Source organism: Achroia grisella, unplaced genomic scaffold (assembly GCF_030625045.1).
Source record: "Achroia grisella isolate CSIRO2021 unplaced genomic scaffold, CSIRO_AGI_Agris_v1 utg874, whole genome shotgun sequence".
Taxonomy (NCBI): Eukaryota; Metazoa; Arthropoda; class Insecta; order Lepidoptera; family Pyralidae; genus Achroia; species Achroia grisella.
Genome location: NW_026713051.1, coordinates 484563 through 496011, shown reverse-complemented (window position 1 = coordinate 496011; position 11449 = coordinate 484563). Strand labels below are relative to the sequence as shown.

The 11449-nt window shown below is 34.8% G+C and overlaps 1 protein-coding gene across 1 annotated transcript; it reads right to left on the bottom strand.

The window, feature by feature from the left end:
* Nucleotides 1-1573: 1573 nt before the first annotated feature.
* On the bottom strand, nt 1574-5207 carry LOC131853088 (uncharacterized). Its single transcript, XM_059203904.1, has 3 exons — nt 5047-5207; nt 3849-4740; nt 1574-2049 (listed from the first exon to the last, which is right to left on the bottom strand). Exons 1-2 carry the CDS (start codon nt 5159-5161, stop codon nt 3854-3856), a joined length of 1002 nt encoding a protein of 333 aa, XP_059059887.1. The 5' UTR covers nt 5162-5207; the 3' UTR covers nt 1574-2049; nt 3849-3853.
* Between the last annotated feature and the right edge of the window lie 6242 nt (nt 5208-11449).

Genomic DNA, 11449 nt, shown 5'->3' with positions numbered 1-11449 from the left:
CATAATGCTGGAAATAGTTTCCAGCGCTGATTTTCAGTTGGGCACCCAGTACGGACGCGCAAATATTACAATTAAAAAATACGTATACATTAACTTAATAAATCATATATTATGCAATTAAAATAAAAATAATAATATCAAGAGAAAAGTATATAAATAAATATATCAAAGATTTTTTGAAATTTAATTACGTAATAAATTTTTGAACGCACCCTGTTTGACAGGTATCATCCATTTGTATGGGAAAATACAATTGTTGTTTTTACTATTATACATGCAATTTCTTCATGTTTTATCACCGTTTAAACTTTCCCTGGAATTCGCCGTATATTTCAAGACTAAAATCAACCAAATCGGTTCAGCCGTTCTCGAGTTTTAGCGAGACTAACGAAAGCAATTCATCATTACTACACATAGTATAAAACAATGTCGCTGTTCCTGTCTGTCCCTATGTATGCTTAAATCTTTGAAACTACTCAACGGATTTTGAAGCGGTATTCTTTCATGTATAGAGTGATTCAAGAGGATGGTTTATATGTATAATAGATGATCAAACGAACTTGCAAGTGAAGTTCGATCACTATTATATAAATTCGCTTCATTCTTCAGATACAAATTAACAAAGTAGTCCTTTTATCCTACTGGCAACATTCGCACATTTAGAGGGTAACCCGAAATTGTCGATTTTCCTTATAAATCGCCGCCAGCCTACATTTAACTCATTCTTTAGAGATTGTAACAAAATTTTGAGATTCTAAGGGTTTATGGGAAGGGAGGGTAGTTATATCTTCGAATGAAGCGAATTTATATAATAGTGATCGAACTTCACTTGCAAGTTCGTTTGATCATCTATTATACTTCATTCGCTTCATTCTTCAGATACAAATTAACAATGTAGATGTTTAGAGTAAAATTTTGTTACTAATGAAAATAGGTTCAAAATTTAAAGACTTATTTCTAATCACTTATGTTTTATTAAATAGAAATTGTAAATTATAAAGTTATGATAGAATAAATCAGTACATAGAATCAACATTACATTACTAATTATTCTCCTAAACAAACTGCTGTAGAAAAGCCACTATGATCTATTATTGGGCGATTATAAAATTTTGCGAAAGTTTGTGAATTTTGTGTCCATCCAGCCGTTTTTCTAGTAACATCAAGCGAGATGCCAGCGGCATGTGCAGCAGAGGTAGCCGCATGCCGCGTACTGTGAGCCCCGAATTGTGTGACATCCACTCCACTATCTGCTAACACCTGCTTGATCCAGCGACTAATAGTTGACGCAGTCGCAGCGTGATATGGTCGTTTTAACGTTAAAATCAAATTTTTAACTGTCAGAGGCCTTATATCTTTAGTTACTGACAAATAATCTTGTATTGTAATAGCTGGACAAATATTCTTATTTTCTTGAAAAAAAGGCAAAAAAAGTGTCGGTTGTTCACGTCCGACGGCAGAAGTTTTCACTATGTCATTTATTAATATTTCAATTCCATTTTGGTTTATTCTAATGTTATCAATTTTTATTAGTGATAATGTTTGTACCCGATGAGCTGTGCATAATGCGAGAAGGATCACCATTTTTTTTGCTAATTTATCAAGGGTTAATTCTCTATTTGGGATCCAATTTGAAACATGATTTATCACTAATTGGGGATCCCAAGTAAATGTATATTTTGGTACAGCTGGCCTTAACTTAAATACCCCTTTAAGTAATCTCTTTATCCTTTCTTCAACACCAAGATCATTCCCAAAAAGCAAACTAAGCGCAGAGCGATGACTATTTAACGTACCATAAGCAGCACCACGATTAAATTGGTCTGTCAAAAAAGAGATAACCGATGACATTGAGTACACATAAGGATCTTTATGGTTAGTAAAACAATATTCCCACCAGATTTTATACGTAACACCATATTGTAATAAAGTATTTTTAGCCAAAGAGGCCATTATTAAATCTAATGAGGCCGTGGGTACGTCTCGTTTGACAAATGCTTCCCGGAGAGCTTGGCTACAGCCAGGGTAAGGAACTTGGAATGCCGGTTTCTGGAACAAGAGGATGACATATGCTTATTAGAATTAAAGAACAATATTTCTGATACCACCATAGATTTTAATAACGGGAACCAAGGTTGTGTACACCAATATGGAAAAACAAAAATACCCTCTGATTTGTCATTAATTATTTTTTGTAAACATCTAAGAATTACGGAAACTGGGGGAAATGCATAGAACAATTCTTCCCAAGTAATGGTAAAAGCATCTACTGTTAGTGCGTCTGGATCCGGTTTCCATGAAATATATTTTTTGCATTTGGCATTAGTACGAGATGCAAAAAGATCTATACTAGGTTGTCCAAAAACACGGACAATTTTTTGAAATGCCGTGTCACTCAAAGTCCATTCTATATCGGGATTAATTTTCCTTGACTCTTCATCCGCTTCTACGTTTTCTTTTGTATTTATATATGACGCTGTTATCCAGATTTTTCGAATCTCGCACCACTGCCATATTTCGCGGGTTAAATCATTCAAATGTGGGTACTGAATACCACCCATACGATTGATATAACTTAAGGCTGTTGTATTGTCGACTCTTAACAAGATATTTGAGTTATATTTGTTACATACAAAACACTTTAATCCGAAAAATACAGCGAGTAATTCTAAATGATTAATATGAAATTTCTTTTCAGTATCCTTCCATTTACCATTAACGCGTTTCCTATTACAAAAAGCACCCCATCCGGACCTAGACGCATCTGTGTATATTATGGTGTCAAATTTTATTGGTTTTAGTGGACAAACGGTCAATAAAATATTTTCGCTCCACCATTTCAAGTCGGGTAAAATATCTGCCGATGGTTTAAACTTGGCATCATAATCCTGTGATGTTTCAAGTGAGAGGTATTTTTGTCTCTCTAAACGTTTAGTATACAGCCAGCCATATCTTACTGCAGGACAAGCTGCAGTAAGCACCCCTATTAAGTGTGAAAAATCTCTAATAGTACAAAATGGTAAAGAATAGTACTTTCCTACTAGTCCCTTTATATATACTCGTTTTTCATTAGGTAGAGATATTGTTAAAGTAACCGAATTAAAAATAAAACCTAAATATTGTTTTTCCTGACTCGGCCGTAAAGAACTCTTTTTTAAATTTACCACAAAACCTAAGCATTCTAATAGCTTTCTTGTTTCAATTACATTATGTAAGCATTGATCATATGTCAACCCTAAACATAAGATGTCATCTAAATATATTACAGACAAGAAACCACGGCGTCTAAGGCAAGAAATTACTTCACGCATGATTTTTGTGAAAATTCTTGGTGCAGAAGATAAGCCGTACGGCATTGCATTAAACTCATACATTTTATCCTGAAAATTAAATCTTAAATATTTTTTGTGGGTATGGTGTATGGGAACTAAAAAATACGATTCTTTTAAATCAATGGTAGCCATAAACATGTCTTCTTGAATAATTTTTGAAACTGTTCGAAAATCTTCCATTTTAAAGTGATAGTTATATACAAATTTGTTCAATGGTTTTAGATTTAAAATAAATCGTTGACTACCATTTGATTTTGGTATTAAAAATATATTAGATACGTATTGATCGACTTGAGATTCACATTCTGAAATCGCACCTAACAGTAACAAATCCTGAATAGCTAAAAACATATTATGCATCTCATTATCAGATAAAAAATTAGAGGGTAATACAGACTGCGAAATATTTTCTGATAAATCTATCCTATAACCATTACGAATCCAGTCTAGTACAATTTTATTATTAGTCACAGTACGCCAACATTTATAAAAATATTTTAATCTGCCTGCATGTACCTGAATCACTGACGTGGGGCAGGCCTGTTGTTGGATGGTGCACGTCGCGACTGAATTGGTTTCAAGTTGGTTGCCGTGCGACGGTATTGCATGCGTGACGATTGTTGAAGCCCTCCGCGCCCCCCCCTGATCGACGAGGGATAACGAGGAGGGCCTGTCCAGTTTTCCTGGTAACGACCTCTGGAAGTAGATGGAACTGATGTTGATGCGGATAGTTTAGTCCCTATTGTTTTCTTTATTTGATGACCCTGCTTTTCGATAGCCTTGGATGCCTTCATTTTCTCCGGGAGGCTTACACCAAAAAGGGTCTCGTCCCTATCTTCTTTTTCTATAATAAATAGAAACGATTTATCCAGACAAGGAGTGATAAGTTTGACTCTCAGTTTAGTCTCCAAAGAGTGTAAGTCTGTTAAAATCCTGCATCCATCAGATAAGACCTTGATAGCTTGTATTTTGTCATCACCAGAGAGCAGTAATGAAATACCTCTATTCACGGCGGTAATTCCATAGCCTAATTGATCTTGTTTCATTAGGATACTTTTATCACGGTTTCTCACTACCTCTGCCACCGCCGCTGAAATTTCTGAATTGAGGGTAGGAGCTTTTAGCAGTTTACAATTGGCTGGGATGGGATATTCCTTAAATAATTTGGTTTTGGTATCTTCTAACAAACCTTTGCGTAATATGGGCATCCAACGCTCTGCCAAACTGTTATGTATATTTTGCCCATATACAGGCGTTTCTTCAACGGCATCTCCTAATGCTGACAATACGTCGGGGTCGAGTTGCGTCTCATTTGAAACATCTTCATTCGAAGCAGTCTGTATCGATTCTATCTCGGTTACTATGTTAGGAATAGGTACTGATATATCCTCGTTCACAGTTCCGTTATCTACCAAAAAGGAAGAGAAAAAAAAAATATTGTAAGGTAGATAATCATTTGTATCATAATCCTCATAAATAAGATTACACAAATATATTTGTAATACACCATACTAAACTTAGTATAGCTTATAGGTGTTTATTTTATAGGACCCTCATGTTTGACTTGGTCAAACTTACGGGTTAATATTATACATCATACTGAACCCTTTTTTGTTATAAAATTATAAATTTTATAGGTACATAGTAACAATATAGGGCAGCTTAGAGATGCAAAATGTTTTCGTTCGTTCAGTATAAATAATTTCATAATTACCTTCATTTTCTTCGGAATCTGACGATGAAGACAATACCATTCTCCGACGTTTCTTTGTTTTTGCTCTCAATTTTTCAATTTTTCTTTCGTAATATTGTATGTTACGTTTCGGCATAGTAACACTACACTTGGACAAAATATATAATTAAAATGAAAAGTGACTTGTGCTTGTTGCCGCGCACGATAAAAGAATGAGTTAAATGTAGGCTGGCGGCGATTTATAAGGAAAATCGACAATTTCGGGTTACCCTCTAAATGTGCGAATGTTGCCAGTAGGATAAAAGGACTACTTTGTTAATTTGTATCTGAAGAATGAAGCGAATGAAGTATAATACATGTACACCCGTTAGAAGTCGGGGTAGCTAGTTTATCTAAACATATAAATAAAATTGGAGTGTCTGTTTGTAATATTGAAATAACCGTATTTTATTAGATGCATATGAAAATTATAAAAATGTTACTTTGGTGTATGTACCGTATTTATAATACGGTACATACACCAAAGTAACATTTTTATAGTCAGTCTGTTCCGGCTAATCTCTGAAATTGGTGGACCGATTTTGACGGGACTTTTTTTGGCAGATAGCTAATGTAATCAGAAAAATTCTTTTATTTTAGAAAAATAAAGTTAAATTCTACGCGGACGAAGTCGCGGGAACAGCTAGTATATATAGATAGATAGATTTGCATGAATGATATACAGTCAACCCTCCTATAACGCGGTGAGTGCGTACCGCGTTGTATGGAAACCGCGCTATAAGAAACTCGGATTTAACCATACAAACCAGGCTAATTCGTAGCGCGTTCTATGGAAACCGTCTACCGCGTTGTATGGAAACCGCGCTATAAGAGACTCAGAATAAGTACAAATCACATCATTCGTACCGCGTTATATGGAGACCAATAAATACAAAAGACAAGATAAATTATAAATTATTTTTATTGAATTGAAGAGTATGAACTCTTCAATTCAATAAAAATAAGGAAATGATGAAAAAAATTAAACAAAAACTAAACTAAAAAACTGTTTTCCAACAAAAACAAAAGAAAGACTTTTGTAAAATGATGTAATCTTTCAACACTCATCCTCACTGTCAGATATGAGTCGCCTAACTCGCCTTCTTTTAATGGGCAAAATGTCTTCCTCACTTGGTTGATCTTCACATTGGTTTTAAGCGGCTAAGACATAAGCAGAACGTAGTTTTTCTATAGTTCACGTGACAATGTAGTCAAAAGATCACATATATATCTTTCATGTTACAGTTTCGTTAGACACACACACGCATGGCACGCTGTCGATGCGAAACTATTTAGTTAATAGAAGTGGAAGATAGCGCATGAGGAGCCCCACCCGTGAACCACGCTGATATAAACATATCCAGTTAAAACCATTCATTGGGTGCACGGAAAGAACTGATGGGACGTTGTTGAACGGAAACCGCGCTGTAAGAGTACCGCGTTATAGGAGGGCTGTCGCAATTTCAGCTCCGCGTTATATGGAAACCGCGTTCTGAGAGTACCGCGTTATAGGAGGGTTGACTGTATTTGATACAAAGAGTATCTACAATTAACCCTTAATTCTGTGTATAGCGGTGCTAAGGCAGTGGTTGGCACGGACTAGCGCAGTGTACCTGCGAGTCAGGGTGGTTTGAGATCGGATATTTATACCTTTCATTGTATAAATAAACTATTTACTCGTAACACATAAGTAAATTGATATATAATTCAAATTTATTTATGTAACTTAATTGTACAATTAAGAACCTAAAATTAAAAAGCATAATAAATATAATATAATAACTAAAATATATTAGTAAAATGAGTCCCTTTAGGCAAAGTTCCGAAGATACTGGCAGCGTTCCCTCTTTGAATAGCTAGTCTAATTCTTTGTCCGAGGTATATATATGTACATGTATCTAACTATATTTATGTAGGTCTATCACAGACTCTTATGATATATCAAATCTACCGTCAGTTCGGAATGATTTCGAGATGAGAAGAACTGACGAGAAACTCAGCTCGTATTCTTTTCAAATGAATGTTAGTGTTAGATATATCAACTCTATGTACTAGTAAAAGTATGTATTATAATAAAATAACAACTATATAACATTAATTTAACTATGTCTCTAACACAATTCACTTTAGCAATTAAAGTACAACCAGCACATCCTGTGCTCAAAGACCGAATGCCGCGGCCTTTTTTTTTTTTTCGGACTACTCTAATGCTGTTGGCCGTAGCTGGCCTTTACAGCTTCACCGGACGTTATGGGGCGAGTGCAGATGGCACTCCAAATCCGCGGAAGGACTTATGGAGCGGCTGAAGGCCAACTCCTGCCTGATGAATACGACTTTAGTCTGAGGGCACCACTAGGGGTTCGAACCTCGGCTCAGGTCGTAATTTTGATCCTCTATCGGCCGGAGTGCCGCGGCTTACAAAAACCCTCCCTTTTATACAGAGAAGATATGAGAACGATACCGAGTAATAATGAAACTACCTTCTTTTAACATAAAATATCAGATTTTTCGAAAATATCCATGTGAACCCTAACATAATACATGTTTACAATAATACAGATTCATTTTTAAATTCAAACTTGGGAGAATAGAGTGACCACCAGCATATGGTTATTGGAAAAGCAAATAGTCTAATCAGTGTTCGTAGCCCCAACAGATTAGTCCCCACAAGCAGTACAGGTATTTAAGCACAGTAAAAAACAGTTGAGTAGTTGAATCTACATTTCGAACTACTCTAATTCTGTTGGCCGCAGCTGGCCTTTACAGCTTCACCGGACGGTAGAGGGCGAGTGCAGATGGCACTCCAAACTAAAGGAAGGACTTATAGAGCGGCTTAAGGCCAACTCCCGCCTGACGGATACGACTTTAGTCTGAAGGCACCTCTAAGGGTTCGAGCCTTGGCTCAGGCCGTTTGACCTCTTTAAGGCTGCACAATTCACACAGCGCCATGTGGAGTCTTATGATTACTAATACAAATATTTAGATATATTTTTTTATTAAATGCATAATGCGCTTAGTAATACGCAGACCAATATAGACACGCTATTATCGAAAGGAAATATAGCTAAATGAGCAAGAAGGTTATTAATCTAGTCTTTATATATAGCTTTGTTCTTAATGAAACTACTTAACTATGCAATACTTTAAGCAATAATAATATCTCAGGACAATTCACACAACGCCATCTAGTCCCAAGCTAAGCAGAGCTTGTGTTATTGGTACTAGACTACTGATATAAATATATAAATGATTTTTTTTTTTAATAATACATACATATTATACATAGTAAACACCTAATCCGATACAAACAATCATACTCATGAATACAAAATGTTTGTGCGAGAAATCGTACCCGCGACCATCGGATAGTATAGCGATATGCTGAACCACCGAGGCTGTCAATTATTATAGTTTTTTTATAAACCAATTTGGTTTATTAATATGATGGTGACCTTCATGGTGCAATGGAAGGTATGCTGCTTTGCATAAATGGTAACATGTTCTACATAAGAAAAAACAAAATTGGCTCTTGTTTTTTCCTTTTTATCGTTTTATATATAGAATTCCAATTAAGTGAATTGAACTAACTTATACTATACTAGCTAATCGCCCCGGCTTCGCACGGGTGTACATGTATTACATATAAACCTTCTAGAATCACTCTATCTAAAAGCCGCTTCAAAATCCGTTGCGTAGTTTTAAAGATTTAAGCATAGACAGCGATTTTTTTTTATACTAATTTACTATAATAAATTTCTATCTTATCTAAAAAGATAATCTTAGGTGCGGTAAGTACTGTGAACCTATTGACAGTTCAGCTCAAGTATTTTATATTACAGAAACATTTCGTAATATATCTATATATATAAATAAAATTTTTACTACAGCGTTATTTTACTACATGCATAGGAATATAACATTTTATTCCATTTTTGTCGGCCTGTCTGTTTGTTCCGGCTAATCTCTAAAATGGCTGGACCGATTTTGACGGGACATTTTTTGACAGGTAGCTAATGTAATAAAGAGTAACTTAGGCTACATATATTTAAAAAAAAATGTTTTATTTTAGAAAATTAAGTTAGTGTCGCGGGAACAGCTAGTATCTAATAAAAAAATACAAATTGAATAATATCCGAATGCGTAACTTGCTCACTCGTCAATTCCGCATAAAAGCTTTGTAGGTACCGGCTGCCTATTAAAATTATCACAAAATGAAAGCCTTTCAATGCCCGGCACCTATTTATAAACCCCGTATATTTCCTCTGACAATCATTACCCTATTTATTATTCTATTGGGACAACATTAACGTGTTTAAACGAAAATATATATAACTCAAAGGTGACTGACTGACACAGTGATCTATTGAATAAAAGTGAAAAATTGTATAAAATTGATTGCAAATAATTAATTCATTAAATTAAGTAGTTTTGGGAATCTACATCGTTAGTCAAATCTGATCCCACAATAATATATCTATTTATATATAACTCAAAGGTGACTGACATAGTGATCTATCAACGCACAGCCCAAACCACTGGACGGATCGGGCTGAAATTTGGCATGCAGGTAGATGTTATTACATAGGCATCTGCTAAGAAAGGATTTTGATTAATTCTGCGCCCAAGGAGATAAAATAGGGGATGAAATTTTGTATGAAACTTCGTCAATTTTAAACCGATCGGGCTGAGACTTTGCATGCATAAAGCAATTTTGACGTAGGCATCCCCTAAGAAAGGATTTCGATAAATTCCACCCCTAAGGGGATAAACCGCGAGCGAATCCGCGGTCAAAAGCTAGTTCAAATTATATATAATTTGATTCATTGAATGATAGAACAGAATAGAAAATCCTTTATTCAAACAAACTTAATTAAAGCAACAAATAGCTGGACACCAATGGAGGATGATAAGATGAGCATGAGGTCAGGTCTGTTGACCCATCGTGACAAATTCACCAGGAAGTTATCGGGGGAACCGCGTGGAGGTCAACCTGACATGGTACATTGCTAGTGATGGGATTATTAGTAATGTTACTAATAATCCCCTAACCCAGGCCAACAGTATTAGAGTAGTCCGAAAAAAAATTAACTGGTATGTTTACAGATGTATTCTGCTATCAATCATTTTCATCAATCATCACTTCAATCATTCGGGTTTAATAAACTCAAATGCAAATAATATAAGTATCAAAATTTAAATATCTTTATTTAAGGTTATTTGTACAATTCTGCATTTAGTCAACGCCTTTGTGTTCGTTATTCCAGCCAATGACTTTGATATAAGGAAAATTATATGTGTAATTAATTATTTATTTTGGACTCATACATTTTGCATGCAGTATTCTGACGAAGTATGTATTTATTATATTATTAATAATAACTAATAGAACAACAATATTTATGAAAATATCTAGTGTTTAAATTGATCGACGATGGTCGAGGGTTCGATTCCTCGCACAGCATAAACATTTGTATTCATGAGTATGATTGTTTCTATCGATCTGGGTGTTTTCTATGTATGTTATATATATATGTATTTATGTAAAAAATATGTATGTATTTGTATCAGTTATCAAGTAGGTACTCAGAACAAAAGCTTTAGCTAGCTTACTTGGATGTAGATGGCGCTGTGTGAATTGTCTTGAAAATATTATTATAAATTAATTATGAGTATATAATAACAAATCTAATATATAAAATTCTCATGTCACATTTCGTGTGTATACTCCTACGAAACAGCTTGACCAATTTTGATGAAATTTTATATGTATATTCAGTAGGTGTGAGTATAGGTTTATAACTAATTTTTATAACCCTTGTGTTAAGGGTGGCTCATCCCAAAAGTCTTTATCATTTTTTCGACAAAATGTGTAATTTCATTTTTTTATTATATCATCATCATCATCATCAGCCCACTGCAGTCCACTGCTGGACATAAGCCTCTCCCAAGGCACGCCACTGGGCACGATCTTCAGCCCTTCTCATCCAGTTACTACCCGCAACCCTACGTAAGTCGTCGCTCCACCCACCTTTTATTATATGGCATTAAAAAATACATAACTGTGTTATGGGCACTAGCTGATACAAACAAATAAATAGGTATATATTTTTTCATAAGTACATACATATTTAATTTTTTTAACTCTTAGCGTAACCCGAAAGCGCAAACGCAGAAACGTTTGCGCTTTCGGGTTACACTCGCTGTAGCAGAGTATGTGAAATGTTTTATTTGAAGTCCAGTGATTGGGATTTGCGAAGTTATTATTTTTAGATGGTTTATTTACACTGATGAAATATTTGCGGTTCTTGGTATGTATCCTTTTTTTTTTGTAATTTTCTTTTAGGTTTTTTTTTTAATTTGTAAGGTTTTTTTTTATTATGAATTA